The sequence below is a fragment of the Leucoraja erinacea genome, chromosome 16 (assembly GCF_028641065.1).
Source record: "Leucoraja erinacea ecotype New England chromosome 16, Leri_hhj_1, whole genome shotgun sequence".
NCBI lineage: Eukaryota > Metazoa > Chordata > Chondrichthyes > Rajiformes > Rajidae > Leucoraja > Leucoraja erinaceus.
Window position 1 is genome coordinate 43,326,753 of NC_073392.1, and position 17,941 is coordinate 43,344,693.

General features: G+C 44.2%; 1 protein-coding gene across 2 annotated transcripts in view; it reads right to left on the bottom strand.

The window, feature by feature from the left end:
- iars1 (isoleucyl-tRNA synthetase 1) overlaps positions 1-17,941 on the bottom strand; it is a 174,257-nt gene that overhangs the window by 114,521 nt on the left and 41,795 nt on the right. For both annotated transcript variants that reach the window (XM_055648264.1, XM_055648265.1), the window contains 4 exons: positions 17,563-17,623; positions 17,051-17,146; positions 11,086-11,208; positions 10,693-10,784 (listed from right to left, as the gene is read on the bottom strand). In XM_055648264.1, coding sequence (XP_055504239.1) covers positions 10,693-10,784; positions 11,086-11,208; positions 17,051-17,146; positions 17,563-17,623 — 372 coding nt within the window. The remainder of the gene's footprint in view (positions 1-10,692; positions 10,785-11,085; positions 11,209-17,050; positions 17,147-17,562; positions 17,624-17,941) is intronic.

A 17,941-nucleotide genomic window follows, 5' to 3' on the forward strand; every position in this document is an offset into this window, starting at 1 on the left:
AGGATTTCCCCCTTATCCTTAAGCTGTGACCCCTTGTCCTGGACTTCCCCAACATCGGTAGCAATCTTCCTGCATCTAGCCTGTCCAACCCCTTAAGAATTTTGTAAGTTTCTATAAGATCCCCTCTCAATCTCCTAAATTATAGAGAGTATAAACCAAGTCTATCCAGTCTTTCTTCATAAGACAGTCCTGACATCCCAGGAATCAGTCAGGTGAACCTTCTCTGCACTCCCTCTATGGCAATAATGTCCTTCCTCAGATTTGGAGACCAAAACTGTACGCAATACTCCAGGTGTGGTCTCACCAAGACCCTGTACAACTGCAGTAGAACCTCCCTGCTCCTATACTCAAATCCTTTTGCAATGAAAGCTAACATACCATTCGCTTTCTTTACTGCCTGCTGCACCTGCATGCCTACCTTCAATGACTGGTGTACCATGACACCCAGGTCTCGCTGCATCTCCCCCTTTCCCAATAGGCCACCATTTAGATAATAGTCTGCTTTCCCGTTTTTGCCACCAAAATGGATAACCTCACATTTATCCACATTATACTGCATCTGCCAAACATTTGCCCACTCACCCAGCCTATCCAAGTCACCTTGCAGTCTCCTAGCATCCTCCTCACAGCTAACACTGCCCCCCAGCTTAGTGTCATCTGCAAACTTGGAGATATTGCCTTCAATTCCCTCATCCAGATCATTAATATATATTGTAAATAGCTGGGGTCCCAGCACTGAGCCTTGCGGTACCCTACTAGTCACTGCCTGCCATTGTGAAAAGGACCCGTTTACTCCTACTCTTTGCTTCCTGTTTGCCAGCCAGTTCTCTATCCACATCAATACTGAACCCCCAATGCCTTGTGCTTTAAGTTTGTATACTAATCTCTTATGTAAGCCTTCTGGAAGTCCAGATACACCACATCCACTGGTTCTCCCCTATCCACGCTACTAGTTACATCCTCGAAAAATTCTATAAGATTCGTCAGACATGATTTACCTTTCGTAAATCCATGCTGACTTTGTCCAATGATTTCACCACTTTCCAAATGTGCTGCTATCTCATCTTTAATAACTGACTCTAGCAGTTTCCCCACTACCGATGTTAGACTAACTGGTCTGTAATTCCCGGTTTTCTCTCTCCCTCCCTTCTTAAAAAGTGGGGTTACGTTTGCTACCCGCCAATCCTCAGGAACTACTCCAGAATCTAAAGAGTTTTGAAAGATTATTACTAATGCATCCACTATTTCTGGAGCTACTTCCTTAAGTACTCTGGTATGCAGCCTATCTGGCCCTGGGGATTTATCGGCCTTTAATCCATTCAATTTACCCAATACTACTTCCCGGCTAACCTGGATTTCACTCAATTCCTCCAACTCCTTTGACCCGCGGTCCCCTGCTATTTCCGGCAAATTATTTATGTCTTCCTTAGTGAAGACGGAACCAAAGTAGTTATTCAATTGGTCCGCCATATCCTTGTTCCCCATGATCAACTCACCTGTTTCTGACTGCAAGGGACCTACATTTGTTTTAACTAATCTCTTTCTTTTCACATATCTATAAAAACTTTTGCAGTCAGTTTTTATGTTCCCTGCCAGTTTTCTTTCATAATCTATTTTTCCTTTCCTAATTAAGCCCTTCGTCCTCCTCTGCTGGTCTCTGAATTTCTCCCAGTCCTCCGGTATGCTGCTTTTTCTGGCTAATTTGTACGCATTATACTTCGCTTTGATACTATCCCTGATTTCCCTTGTTATCCACGGATGTACTACCTTCCCTGATTTATTCTTTTGCCAAACTGGGATGAACAATTTTTGTAGTTCATCCATGCCGTCTTTAAATGTCTTCCATTGCATATCCACCGTCAACCCTTTTAGAATTAATTGCCAGTCAATCTTGGCCAATTCACGTCTCATACCCTCAAAGTTACCTTTCTTTAAGTTCAGAACCATTGTTTCTGAATTAACAATGTCACTCTCCATCCTAATGAAGAACTCAACCATATTATGGTCACTCTTGCCCAAGGGGGCACGTACAACAAGATTGCTAACTAACCCTTCCTCATTACTCAATACCCAGACTAAAATAGCCTGCTCTCTCGTTGGTTCCTCTACATGTTGATTTAGATAACTATCCCGCATACATTCCAAGAAATCCTCTTCCTCAGCACCCCTGCCAATTTGATTCACCCAATCTATATGTAGATTGAAGTCACCCATTATAACTGTTTTGCCTTTGTCGCACGCATTTCTAATTTCCTGTTTGATACCATCTCCAACTTCACTACTACTGTTAGGTGGCCTGTACACAACACCCACCAGCGTTTTCTGCCCCTTAGTGTTTCACAGCTCTACCCATACCGATTCCACATCCTCCAAACTAATGTCCTTCCTTTCCATTGCATTAATCTCCTCTCTAATCAGTAACGCTACCCCACCTCCTTTTCCTGTCTCTCTATCCATCCTGAATATTGAATATCCCTGGATGTTCAGTTCCCAGCCTTGGTCACCCTGGAGCCATGTCTCCGTGATCCCAACTATATCATAGTCATTAATAGCTATCTGCACATTTAACTCATCCACCTTATTACGAATGCTCCTTGCATTGAGACACAAAGCCTTCAGGCTTGTTTTTACAACACTCTTACCCCTTATACAATTATGTTGAAAAGTGGCCCTTTTTGATTTTTGTCTGCCTGCCACTTTTACTTTTCACCTTGCTACCTATTGCTTCTACCCTCATTTTACACCCCTCGGTCTCTACGCTCACACATTTAAGAAACCCTTTCCCTTTAACTCCATCCTCCACTATCCCATTCGACACCCCACCCCCCTTATTCAGTTTAAAGCCACCCGTGTAGCAGTGGCAAACCTGCCTGCCAGAATGCTGGTCACACACCTGTTAAGATGCAATCCGTCCCTTTTGTACAGTTCCCCCTTACCCCAAAACAGATCCCAGTGATCTAAGAATCTAAATCCCTGCCCCATGCACCAGTTCCTCAGCCACACGTTCTGGTCCCGTATCTCCCTGTTCCTGCTCTCGCCAGCACGGGGAACTGGAAGCAAACCAGAGATAACAACCCTGGAGGTCCTGCTTTTCAACATTTTTCCGAGCTCTCTAAAGTCACGCTGCAGAATATTCATCCCCTTCTTTCCGACATCGTTTGTGCCGACATGCACTACCACTTCCGGATGTTCACCTTCGCCCTTGAGGATTTTCTGCACTCTGTCCGTGACATCCTGGATCCTGGCACCGGGAAGGCAGCACACCATCCTCGCATCCCGTCTGTTGCCGCAGAAACCCCTGTCCGTACCTCTCACGATGGAGTCTCCCACTACAATGGCCTTGCCTGCCTTAGGCCTTTTTGGTTTTGGCTCAACAGCCCTATTCGCATCGCAAGCCAGTCCGCCGCTCACGTCTTCTGTCCCAACAGCTTCTAAGCAGGTGAACCTGTTTACAAGAGGTACACCACCCGGGGACGTTGGCATTCCATGCTTCCCTCCCTTTCTCACTGTCTCCACCACTATGGTGCCATCCTCTGCCATTTTATGTTCTGTGTTTGTACAGTCAATTTCCTTAGTTTTATTATTTATTTATTATTTATTTTTGTAACTTGTGAGTCGTACTGTACGGGACTTGTCGAGAATACAATACAAGACAATACAATACCTTCTCTCTTCCAGTACCTTAGGTGTAACAATCATACTGTAGGACTTATCGAGGAACGACTCAGTTTCTCGTACGAACCGGAGGTCATCCACTTGCTTCTCCAGTGCCCCAACACGGCCCTTCAGGAGCTCTACCTGGATGCACTTTTCGCATTTGTAGCAGCCAGAGGCACCAGCGGTGTCCTTGACCTCCCACATACTGCAAGCATCGCACTGAATCAGCTTGCCTGACATCTCCTTCTTTCGTCTCTACCTCTCAAGCGTATTGCGTGGTCTCCTCTCCTCAGCCTCCTCGCCGAAGACTCTCGAGCCAAAGACTCACACTTTACTCACAGGGCACTTCCCTCACTGCCGCTCGCTAAGAGCCGTCTTGCTTAAATTGACTGATAAATTGCCTGATTTACCAATTTACAAAGCAAATTCCTCAGTTTTCAACTGTTTTCCCACACTGACTCACTTCTCTCCTCCCACTTGGGCTAGAGCCAATCAGTCGTATCTCTTGCTAATCTGCTGCTGCTGTTCCTCCCAAATCTACAGCAGTTCCGAACCTGAATTCTGATAATTTCGCTAATTCAATTTTGGTTTGGAAAATTACTTTCTTATAACTGAAACTTAAACTGACAAAATAAACTGTTAACCCAATTCATTACTTAAGCAATAAGTGAACAACAATTTTCAAAATTTCTCAGGGCAATCCCATGCATGTTTACACAATGGTATATTTGTTACTAAAAAGATGAAACCTTGCCAATAGAAAACATGGATCAGATTCAGGTATCTAATGTATTAAAAATACTGACGCATTTGTGCAATTGGAACAGCAACAAAAAGGCTTTCAATCCCCTGTCACACCGGACCTAAAGATAACAGCACAAATAAGACCTTATCGGAAACAGGTCTGTTTAAATTGAGTGTATAATGTGGAAAGAATTTTAATATTGAAGCAGCTAGAAATATAGAACTCCCTGTTCCAAAATACCATGAATGTTCAGCTAAATTAAAATTTCAAGACAGTCCATCGAGTGTTTTACCTACAAGACTTTAAGTTTGATATCGATTTTGAAACATTATTCCCCTGAGACAACCCTATTCTCCCACTGCCACTGCCACTGTCTAATATTGTACCTGACCACACACAACAATGGTGTTCGAATTAACCCTGAATTGATGTACTCACCAATTTTTAATTTAACAAAGTCCATCTATTTCCTCCTCACAAAATTGCTTTTGTTTTAGCTGATGTGTTGCATAAACCATTTCCTTTGACTATTGGCTGAGGAAAGGATGTGGTGGAACAGTGAAGGGGTTGAATGTAGGACATACTAAATGGCAAATGGGCAATGATGCAAATCGAGAGGAAAGTGACATAATTACCAAATCCTTTGACCCGTGCATTATTTTCAAACTTGAAATCTAACTTATCCCTTTCTCTGCATCTTAAAACGGATCTTATCTCCAACCTTCTCCAGATCTGATGAAAGGATAATTGATATGACCGTTTATTTCTCTCTCCATAGATGCTGTCTGACCTAATCACCATTTCCAAAATGTTCTGATTACCAGCAAAAACAGTATTCACTTGAACAATCCACCAATTTGAGCCAAGCAAAACTATTCCTTAGCTCCATATCTTATAACCAATCACTTCAGTGATTATATTAACATGAGCTACCACTCATTATTATTTCCCCATATTTCCGCATCTTTGAAAGCTCCAAACCTGCACTCTCCCAAGCACTTTGCATGACTTCAATTCTGGTCTTTACAAAATCGCTGTTGGGAGCCTTTTGCTCCATTGACCCTAAAGCCCGGAATTCTGTCCCAACGCAACTTTGCTTTTATTTTTTAACTCTCCAGGTTCAAAATAATCTCCTAAATCCTCTCCATGCAGGGAGGTTTGCTAGTGCAACACAGGAGGATATAAAATAGAAGGCAAGGGGGTGTAGAAATTTGGTGAGACTGATGGGCTGAAGATTGTTTATTTCAATGCAAGGAATATTGTGGGGAAAGCAAATGAACTTATGGAGCCTGAATCAGTGTTTGGGGACATACTGGACTGTTTGCCCTCTGAGACAATATGGGTAGAGCTAAGAAATAAGAAAGATCAAAGCACTCCAATGGGATTGTACTATAGGCTCCCATATAGCGAGCGGGAGATGGAGGAATGGATATGTGTACAGAATACTGCAAGATGCCAAATTGACATCCCCAATATTGACTGCACAGTGCCAAAGGCTTAGACAGAGCAGAATTTGTGAGATGTATCCAAGAGGGTTTCTTGAAACAGTATGTGGATAGTCCAACTGGAGAAGGTAACATACTGCACCTTGTGCTGGGAAATAAACTTGGCCAGGTGCCTGGTGTTTCAATGGCGGAGCACTGTGAGGATAGTGAGCACATTTCCCTCGATTGTTTTGATTAGGGAGAAGGCTGGACCTTGTGGAAAGGTACTAAATTGGAGTGAGGCAAACAACGCTGTTATTAGGCAAAAGCTCGGTAGAGTACACTAGGATCGATTGTGATTGTGTAAGTCCACATCTGACATGTGGGTAGATAAAAATGCTGGAGAAACTCAGCGGGTGAGGCAGCATCTATGGAGCAAAGGAAAAGGTGACGTTTCTGGGCCGTTTCTCGACACTTTTTCCTTCGCTCCATAGATGCTGCCTCACCCGCTGAGTTTCTCCAGCATTTTATCTACCTTCAATTTTTCCAGCATCTGCAGTTCCTTCTTAAACATCTGACATGTGGGAGTCATTTAAAGACCAGTTGATCGAAGTTTAGAACGGGTATGTTCCAGTCAGAAGGAGTGATAAGCATGGCAAAGTAAGGGGACATTGGATGTCCAAAGAGGTTGTAAATGTAGTCAAAAAGAGAAAGGAAGCACATGCAAGATTTAAGAAGATGGAATCTTGAGGAATATAAGCAAATGAGGAAAGAATTTGTGCGAGTGATTAGCAGGCCTAAAAGGGGCCACAAAATGTCTTTGATGAGTCAGATTAAAGAAAATCCCAAAGCATGTTATATTGTTATTAAGAGCAAGAGGGCGATCCGGGAGAAAATAGGACCGCTTATGGATAAAGGAGGGAATTAGTGCTTGGAGTCTGGGATGTAGATGAAGTACTAAACAAGCACTTTACAACTGTTTCACCAAGAAGAAGGGCATGGAGTACAACGAGATCAGTGTGGAAAATACAAATATGCAAGGACAGTTTGTAATTAAGGGGGAGGGTGGCACAGGGGCGCAGCAGTGGAGTTGCTGTCTTATGGGCCTGTCCCACTTAGGCGACTTTTTAGGCGACTGCAGGAGACAATGCAGTCGCCACATGGTCGCCACATGTTCGCGGTGGTTGCCGGGGAGTTAGCGAGAAAAATTAGCGGCGACTAGAATAACGCCAAGGAGAGTAGCGAGAATTCTCGTGCCGTAGGTGGGTCGCCAGAAGGTCGAAGGTTCTCCTAGGTTCTAGCCGGTGCTGACCGGTGAATTTCATTGGCTCATTGGGAGAAAAAAAAACGTACGCAGTAATTTTCGGAACCAAAGATAACCAACCGGTAATGTTAAATGTCTGCTGGGCTTCACAGCCGTGTATCTCTGGCTTCTTAAAAGTTGTCTCCACTCCTTCTCCAATCCCCCCCCCCTCTTTTAAAGGACTTACGTGACCCTTCCCGTACACTGTGCATTCACCGTCTTAAGTACAGTGCCAGCCTTCGTGTTCATCGCGGTTTCACCTTGGCTTTGCATCGAGTGAATTTCACTCAGAGCGTGTGTGTGTGTGTGTGTGTGTGTGTGTGTGTGTGTGTGTGTGTGTGTGTGTGTGTGTGTGTGTGTGTGTGTGTGTGTGTGTGTGTGTGTGTGTGTGTGTGTGTGTGTGTGTGTGTGTGTGTTCGTTCTACTTTGACAGTCGCTGTTCCAGTTGCCGGTTTTGCCCATGTGGGTTTTCTCTGGGTGCTCCAGTTTCCTCCCACATTCCAAAAATGTGCTGGTTTGTAGGTTAATTGGCTTCTGTAAATTGTCCCTTGTGTTTAGGGTAGAACTAGTGTATGGGCGATTGCAGTCGGCGCGGTGGGCCAAAGGGCCTGTTTTCATGCTGTATCTCTAAACTAAAGGGAGGAGGTATAAGGTCAATAAATCCCCAGGATCTGATCGAATTTATCCCAGGTTATTGAGAGAGACAAGAAATTAGATTGCGGGAGCGTTGACGAAGACCTTTACGTCTTCTCTAGTCTTGGCGTGGCCTGGGAGGACTGGAGAGTAGCTAATGACATTCCTTTATTTAAGAAGGGAAGTAGGCAAAATCTGGGCAATTATAGACCAGTGCGCTGCACGTCAGTGGTAGGGAAGCAATTGGAGAGGATTCTTAGGGATAAGATTGATTTCCATTTGGAGAGGAATGGGTTAATTGGGGTATTATTGTGATTGTGATATGACAGGTCATGTCTTATTTTGTCAAGTTTTTTTTGAAATGGTGACAAAGGTGATCGATGAGGTCATGGTGGTGGATCGGCTCTGCATGGATTTTAGTAAGGTATTTCATCAAGTCCCCTATCGTAGGCTGATCGAGAAAATTAAGATGCATGGGATTAACAGTGATTTGTTCGTATGGATTCAGAACTGGCTTACTGATAGAAGACACGGGTTTGTGGTAAAAATACAAATTTCACGGTGGAGGTCCGTGACCAGTGGAGGTCCGCAGGGATATGTGCTGGGACCTCTGCCATTTGCGATATATTCAAATGAACTTGGACGTAAACGTTAGATAGACACAAAATGCTGGAGTAACTCAGCAGGATAGGCAGCATCTCTGGGGTGAAGGAATGGGTGACATTTCGGTTTGAGACCCTTCTTCAGACAGATTGGTTAGTATGTTTGTAGATTACATCAAGATTGCTGGGGTTGTGGACTATGGGGAAAGCTGTCAAGGTATACAACAGGTGTAGATCAGATACAGAAATGGGTGAAGAAATGGCAGGTGGAGTTTAATGCGAGCAAGTGTGAGGTGTTGCACTATGGGAGGTCAAATGTAAGGGAAAATTATATTAATTGTATAATTATTAGAATTAATGGGAAGACCTTTAACATTGATGTACAGAGAGCTCATGAAGTCCAAGTCCATAAGTCCCTGAAAGTGGCAACACAAGTAGATAGAGTGGTGAGGAAGGCATATGGTATGCTTGCTTTCATATGTTAGGACATTGAATTCGACTCAGGAAATCATGATGAAGTTTTCCAAAATTTGGAGTACTGCGTGCAGTTCTGGTCACCCCATTTTACAGGAATGATGTGGAGCCTTTGGAAAGGGTATAGAGAAGATTTACCTGAATTATGTTTGGATTAGGGGTTATTAGCACAGGGAGAGGTTGGACAGACTTGGAGTGTTTTCTCTCGAATGCTGGAGATGGCGGGAAGACGTGATAGAAGTATATCAAATAATGAGAGGCATAGATAAGGTAGACATAGATAGGTAGACCCTTTTAACCAGGAAGGAACAATTAAATACCAGAAAGCATAGCTTTAAGGTGAAAGGGGCAAAGTTTAAAGGAGATGTGCAGAGCAAGGGCGGTGAGTGGTGAGTGCAGCCGAGAGTGGTGGTTGAGGCAGATGCGATCGTGGCATTTAAAATACTTTTGGTTAGGCATATGGATATGTAGGGAATGAAGGGATATGGATTGTATGCAGGAAGATAAGAGATGGTCTATGATTATAAGACACAAGAGCAGAAGTAGGCCATTCGGCCCATCAAGTCTGCTCCACCATTCTATCATGGTTGATCTACTTTTCCCTCTCAACCCTATTTTCCTGCCATCTCCCCATAACCTTAGATGCCCTTACTATTCAACATCCTTTCAATCTCCGCTTTAAAAATACCCATATCTTGGCATCATGTTTGGCACAGACATCGTGGGCTGAAGGGTTTGTTCTTGTGTTGAACTGTTCTGCTTTCTATGTTCTTAAAACATGCCTTTTTAACCAAATCCTGCTCATCTGGCCTAATATTGCCTCATTGGGACTAGATACAAAATATTGTTTGATAAAACCCTGAGTGTTCTTCTGACATTACATGAGAAGTGGGTGATACATGTATAAATGAAAAGTTTGATTTTGATATTGTGGTTAACTGAAGTTGAAATTCGAATGAACCATGATTAACGGAAAGGTTGGAATGAGTTCAAGCAGCATAACTGTCTATATTCACAATATTGCTTTATAGGTCATCTTCATCTGAAATTATATTATGATGTTATGGGAAATTTCTTGGCATTAAAAAATGTAATGTATTTCTGGAAACAGCAAGACAACTTCAGACAAATCATTATAACATTTCAAACATACTTGATATAATGAAGATGATTGTATGAGAAGTAAAATGAATATTTGCAGCTCAAATGCCTTTTCATGCAATTTATCCTAAAGTTCACTAATGTAACTAATGAATGGAGTTCTGATCATCATTTCTTTTCTTGCTTTCTGTCAATGGTCTTGATAAATTAAATTAAACAATCCCAGAAAATTGTTTGCAGTGAATAATAATGTCACTTATATGATCTCTTATACATCTTTAATAAACAATCCTAATGTAATGCATACATCGCTACAATAGCCTAAACCTCTAGGAATGCCTGGTCACTTACATGAAAATCTGGACTACTTTATAAATGGCAAGATTATTTTTAAAATTAACGTGAGCATTTTGTTCAGTTTGGTTCTTTGATTTATTTAGTTAAGGCAGTGATGGAAATGATGTAACTGAATGCAATAGATTTTGATTTAAGATGGCAAATTCCTCACCCGATTCTGGAGGATACATTCATCTGGAAATTACCTTGGGAAAGTTTACTTCCCAGAGAGTGATTACATGAAGAGGGTAAGACCGTAAGGTGTTTCATTTTTTTTCTGATAATTGAGCAGCCTATTTTTGCACCAATAATTGTCCACAATCAGAAGCCCTGGTATGTCACTCAAATGATAGCAAGCACATTTTTAATTTCCTTATAGAATGATTGAAGGCTTCACGCATTTATAACAGCTCTTACCTCCAGCAAAATGGATAATTGTGATTGAAGGTACTACAATGAACCAGTCGACCCTTATCTTTCAGATATTTAATGATGTTCTTGTCTGCATCCTAAAAGGAAATTAGACATGATTTAATTCCAAACGCTAAACAATTTCAAGTTAAAACTCATATCTTGAAATAAATATTTTAAATATATATCTACACAATTCATGACAAATACAAATTAATGCAGCAATCTTCTAAACTATTATTTATTTAGCACTTTGCAGAAATAAACCTTAACTGTGAATCTTAACTTTTTTTACATGACTGAATGGAAGTTTGACAATCAGTTACCATTTAATCCATCTGTTGATATGCTCAGCCAACTAGAAATGTTGCACAATCAGAACATGACACAACTACTGACCTTCACATATTGTCCAGCAAAGTCCTTCACTTCAGCTGTGAAACAACCAGAGGCATCCACAGGGCACACAGGGGATGAATCTTTCTGAATTATACCATAATCCACACAGACACGAAAATCATCCTGCAGATGAAATACTAAATTAAGTTTGTTCGGGTGATGGAGTTCGGAAGAAGCATACAAAACAACTTGTTTAAGAAAGAACTGCAGATGCTGGACAATCGAAGGTACACAAAAAAAGCTGGAGATACTCAGTGCGGGTGCAGCAGCATCTATGGAGCGATGGAAATAGGCAACGTTTCGGGCCGAAACCCTTCTTCAGACTGATCGGGGGTGGGGGGGGGCGGGGGGGGGGGGGGGGGGGGGGGACAAGAAAGGAAAAAGGAGGAGGAGCCCGAAGGCTGGGGGATGGGAGGAGACAGCAGGGGGACTGAGGAAAGGGGAGGAGATAGCAAGGACTAACAAAATTGGGAGAATTCGATGTTCATGCCCCCAGGATGCAGACTCCCCAAACGGAATATGAGGTGCTGTTCCTCCAATTTCCGGTGCTGCTCGCTGTGGCCATGGAGGAGACCAAGGACAGAGAGGTCGGAGATGGAGTGGGAGGGGGAGTTGAAGTGCTGAGCCACCGGGAGGTCAGCTTGGTTATTACGCAACCGAGCGGAGGTGTTCGGCGAAACGATCGCCCAACCTCCGCTTGGTCTCACCGATATAGATCTGTTGACATCTAGAGCAGCGGATGCAATAGATGAGGTTGGAGGAGATGCAGGTAAACCTCTGTCGCAGCTGGAACGACTGCTTGGGTCCTTGAACGGAGTCGAGGGGGGAGGTAAAGGGACAAGTGTTGCATCTCTTGCGGTTGCAAGGGAAAGTGCCCGGGGAGGGGGTGGTACGAGAGGGAAGGGAAGAATTGACCAGGGAGTTGCGGAGGGAGCGATCTTTGCGAAAGGCAGATATGGGGGGAGATGGGAAGATGTGGCTAGTGGCGGGGTCACGTTGGAGGTGGCGAAACTGACGGAGGATTACTTTTTGTATGTGACGGCTGGTGGGGTGAAAGGTGAGGACTAGGGGGACTCTGCCCTTGTTGCGAGTGGGGGGATGGGGAGAGAGAGCAGTGTTGCGGGGTATGGAAGAGACCCTGGTGCGAGCCTCATCTATGGTGGAGGGGAACCCCCGTTCCCTGAATAATGAGGACATTTCAGATGTCCTGGTGTGGAACGCCTCATCCGTGGAGCAGATGCGGCGTAGACGGAGGAATTGGGAGTAGGGGATGGAGTCCTTACAGGAAGCAGGGTGGGAAGAAGTGTAGTCCAGATAGTCATGGGAGTCAGTGGGTTTATAGTGGATGTCGGTCAGAAGTCTATCACCTGCAATGGAGATAGTGAGGTCAAGGAATGGTAGGGAAGTGTCGGAAATGGTCCAGGTGTATTTGAGTGCCGGATGGAAGTTAGTGGTGAAGTGGATGAAGTCAGTCAGTTGTGTGCGGGTGCAGGAGGTGGCACCAAAGCAGTCGTCGATGTAGCGGAGGTAGAGGTCGGGGATGGGGCCCTGGTATGTATTGAACAAGGATTGCTCGACGTAACCGACAAATAGGCAGGCATAGCACCTCATGTTCCGCTTGGGGAGTCTGCATCCTGAGGGCATGAACATCGAATTCTCCCAATTTTGTTAGTCCTTGCTATCTCCTCCCCTTCCTCAGTCCCCCTGCTGTCTCCTCCCATCCCCCAGCCTTCGGGCTCCTCCTCCTTTTTCCTTTCTTGTCCCCACCCCCGATCAGTCTGAAGAAGGGTTTTGGCCCGAAACATTGCCTATTTCCTTCGCTCCATAGATGCTGCTGCACCCGCTGAGTTTCTCCAGCTTTTTTGAGTACCTAAAAAACAACTTAATCCTTTCAAGTGTTGATAGTAGTTTTGGCCATGGTAAATGATGATTAATTTACAATTTATCCCTTATTTCTGAAACTGAGTCAATAAAAGATCACTCCACTAATGCACAGGAAACTGATCAAAACTCGTGATTGTAACAAAAGGAAAGACTGTCAGTTAATGGGAAAAAACTCAGTAAAACAAATCATTTAAAAAGAGTCTTCATCATCCAAATGATCTCCTCGACCTTTTGGATCCCTGTATTCACTGCAAAATTAGCTGTGACACAAAATAGTTTTTTTATCACATTGCCCAGTCTCAAGATCTGTATCTCAGAGGCAATTATATCGAAATCCATTCTCTGATGCATATTTTGGGTTTTCTCCCTAAAATTAGATAATTATTTCTCAGTTGTTTTCACATCCATCGGAGTGCTTAGAGATTAGAGGTGGACACTGCAGAATTCAACTGGTAAACTGTATTCTACTATTCACTTAACTTGTTCATGAGAGAATCTTACTTCATGGGCCAGATCACACTCCGATATAGATAGCACATCCATAATGACCAGCAGGGTCACCTGACCTACAACGTTGCCACATTAGAGACAGTAGCAAAATCCACAGGACTGCTGGAAAGGAAGGGCATCATATCCCCTCACCCGCCACATTATATTTTATGCCAGCATTGACTGGTGTACAAACAATGATCTCATTCCTTTGAATTGGATTGCTGAAAATAATTAATAAGGCAGGGTGATGTTCAGGTATATTTTTCTTTAAAATGTCTTAACTGCTTCAAAGTGACAATATATTTATCTTTAAAAATTTGTATTTTTAATTTAATTTAAACTGGTTTTAAACGTGTGCGTACGTGGCGCCGACGGACGAGAAGCCGAAGCAAATAAGTCGAAGCCAAAGAACCGAATGGAAACGAGGCCGAAACGCCAAAAAAACGAAAGAGTACGAAGACGAAACGCCAACTAACCGAAAGGATAGAACTCCTAAATGCAAACTAACGGAAAGGGCGGGACGCCTAAAAGCCAACTAACCGAAAAGCTGCGTCGCCTAAATGCAAAAGGACCAAATGGCCGCTCTGTCGAAACGCCACCTACCCGAAAGGCGGAATCGCCTACAAGCCAACGAACCAACTGCCGCTCAACAGAAAAGTCCAACAATGGACATGACGTTGCCAGGGGGGGGGGGGGGGGGGGGAGGGGGGAGACTTGTCAGTGATTGGTCCAGACCCCCGCTTCCATCACATCACTGTGGAGAGATGAACATTGTCCCACACCTCCGCTCCACCCGACCCACAGCCCGCAGAGGGTGGCCGTGGGAGAGTGGGGGTTGTCCCGAGGGATGCGCACCTTTAGCCGCTTTCAACTTTGTGCTTGGGTTCAGATTGCCCAGTCACCTACAGCTTGTGTGGAAAAATGACCGCCACGCTCCCGTCTCCCCCTTCTCTCTCCACTCTTCTCTCTCCCCTCTTCTCTCTCCCCTCTTCTCTCTCTCCTCTCTTCTCCCCTCTTCTCTCCCCCTCTCTCCCTTCTCTCTCCCCTTCTGTCTTTTTCTCCCCTCTTCTCTCTCTCCCCTCTCTCTCTCTCTCCTCCTCTCCTGTCATTCTCTCCCCCTTGTCTCTCTCCTCTCTCTCTCCTCCCCTCTCTCTCTCTTCTCCTCCCTCTCCTTTCTCTCTCCCCCGCTTCTCTCTCTCCTCCGTCTCCACCGGCGGGAGCGTCCGCCCACCCAGAGTCACTGACCGGAATGCACCGCCATCGGACCTTCACCCCCACCCCAGCAACGGGGACAGACGGCTCGGGGCAGAGTAAATCTCTTTGAAAACATGGGACACACACACATTCCCTGGCGGGTCGATGACAAGTCTGCATGACAATGGACAATTTTATCTCCTCCCACTTCCCCCCCCTCTCCCTTTGACAACAAGAAGCATGTTTTATTTATTACCGTCTTGTTGCCTGCAGAATGCACACAAGCACAAGGGAGAAGGGGGAAAGAGAGAAGAGGAGAGAAAGAGAGAAGGGAGAGAGAGGGGAGAGAGAAAGAGTAGGGGAAAGAGAGAGAAGGAGGAGAGAGAGAAGGGGGAGAGAGAGAAGGGGAGATAAAGACAAGGGGAGATAAAGAGGGGGAGAGAGAGAGAGAGAGGGGGGGCGAGAGAGAGAGGGAGCGAGAGAGGGGAGAGAGAGGAGGGGAAGAGAGAGGAGAGAGAGAAGGGGGTGAGAGAGAAGGGAGAGGAGGAGAGAGAGAAAAGGGGAGAGAGGGGAGGAGAGAAAGAGGGGAGAGAGAAGAGGGGAGAGATGAGGAGAGAGAGAAGAGTGGAGAGAGAGGAGGAGAGAGAGAAGAGGGGAGAGAGAGGAGACAGAGAAGGGGGAGAAAGAAGGGAGAGAGGGGGGAGAGAGAGAAGGGGGAGAGAAAAGGGGAGACGGGAGCATGAGGTTCATGTTCCCACACAAGCCATAGGCGAATCTGAACCCAAGCACCAAGTTGAAAGCGGTTGAAGGTGTGCATCCTTCGGGACAGCCCCCACTCTCCCACGGCCACCCTCCGCGGGCTGCGGGTCGGGTGGAGCGAAGGTGTGGGACAATGTTCATCCGTCCACAGTGATGTGATGGACAGGGGGGGTCTGGACCAATCGCTGACAAGTCCCGCCCCCCCAGCAAAGTCATGTCCATTATTGGACTTTTCTGTTGAGCGGCAGTCGGTTCGTTGGCTTGTAGGTGACGCCGCCTTTCGGGTAGGTGTTGTTTCGACAGAGCGGCCATTCAGTGAGTTTGCTTTTAGGCGACGCAGCTTTTCGGTTAGTTGGCTATTAGGCATCCCGCTCTTTCGGTTAGTAGGCGTTTCGTCTTCGTACTCTTTCGGTTTTTTGGCGTTTCGGCCTCGTTTCCATTCGGTTCTTTGGCTTCGACTTATTTTCTTCGGCTTCTCGTCCGTCGGCGCCACGTTCGGGTAACGTTTTTAAATGTCCCTAAATATGAAACCTTTAAAAAAATAATGAAAATGCCCTTTAAAAGCAGTGAACTATGAAAGGCAACATGGTGGTGGTCAAGTGGTGGGGTCACTGGTTCTTCAAGACACGAATGCCAACTGTAGCCCACTGCCATCAAGAGAGGCAGCAGAATGGAGGGCCCAAGCTCAGATCATCCTGCAGGTACGGCAGTTAAGGATCCGTGCAGAATTACCAAGGAGGTCTAACAAAGGTATCACGTTAGATTTAGCACAAATAATCCATTGCAAATGGCTACGATCAGAAGTTTAACCAAACAGCCATGCGCATTGCTTTTACCTGTTTGAAACCATGTTTTAAGCCATTACATAGCCACAAACAAGTCAGAACTTTAATGTGATACCAATGACGATGTGGTTTTCCCACTGATGTTAAATTCTGTGTGGTACTTATTTTTTTTTTAAGGCTGATGATATTGCCACTGAAAACTATTCCCTGGTGTGTTCATGAAATGGATAACAAAACTGAGTGAAATTTATCAGGGCCACAAGATGGAGTGGATTTTTTAAATTTAGTGGCATTCCATTTCATACTTGAGAAACAGAATCTACGTAACTGAAAACAATTGAAAAATACACTTCAAGGTGTATTCATCCACTTTGTCTCTTCAGAAAACAATAACTTCATACGGAGGTAAACATACTTTATCATCACCAATGCGAAGATTTAGTAATTCCACTGAAAAGTTCACACACAAAGAAACATGGACTAGATTAATATGTTTATTGGAAAGCGTACAGGATGCAAATCCTACAAATGCTGCACTGGTCCCAATTGTTATATTTTCAGTTTACTGCTAATAATAACATTCTGAAGAATTCCAGGCAATGCAATGGTCCCCATCAATCATTCAAATCAAAAAAGAGTATTCCTTTTTCCATCTCCAGAGTTTTTCTTATAACAGTTTTATCATTCAGAGCCACTTAAATGGAACTAGAACTAATTGGAGACACAGAAAATATGCCACAATGGGTATGTGGTATATACACTGATGGAGAAGAAATGGAATTTACAAAAGGTACGACTGCACATTGGAAATGTTACCCAATTTTCCCATGAAAATTGATAAGAATACTTACAGCACCGAAGTATGGAGCCTGGTGTACAACACCTGTACCCTCTTCCTCTTTAACGTAATTGTCTACAAGCACTGAGAAAGCTCCAGTTTCTTTGCACTACAAGACAAACACATACAGCACATAGTCATTTGTTGCCAACCCTGATTAGTCCTGTTCTTTTCTCAATCTATCTCTGCCTTAAAAATATCCACTGACTTGGCCTCCACAGCTTTCTGTGGTAAAGAATTCCACAGATTCAGCACCCTTTGACTAAAGAAATGTATATTTCCCCCCTCCCTCTTCCCCCCCCCCTCCTCCTCCTCCCCTCCCCTCTCCTTCTTCCTCTCTCCACCCCTCCTCCTCCTCTCCCCCCCCCCTCCTCCTCTCTCTCTCCCCCTCTTCCCCCTTCCTCCTCCTTTTAGACTGCTGAGTTTGCAGTTGATTATTTTATCAATAACATGGTGTAACATTTTGTATTTTGTCAATGATTAGCAATGGTGATAAATTGCATATGGGTGTACCACTGTCCTTACCTCTAAGAAATAATCAAACAATGGTTTGTACTTCTTGCCTTTCAGGGCAATGCCCTTGAATCTTTATTTGGGAAAGGAAAAAAACAAATTTTTAATTGACTTTATTTAACCGACGATACAAGAATGTAATTTGACTCTTCCAGACGAGCCAATAGAATAAATCACAATTATCAGTTCTAGCTAAATTACGATATATTTAGCCACACTCCAACTGTCCATTTATTTCTACCTGCAGAAAATTATTTATTGAGAAAAGGAAATAAAATGAGATACAAAGCATGTATTAACATTAAGGATACAAACACTAACAGTGAAACTGTGTAAAAAATCATTGATTTCTAATGCTATCAAATATTTCAAACACAGTTTATTAATTCAA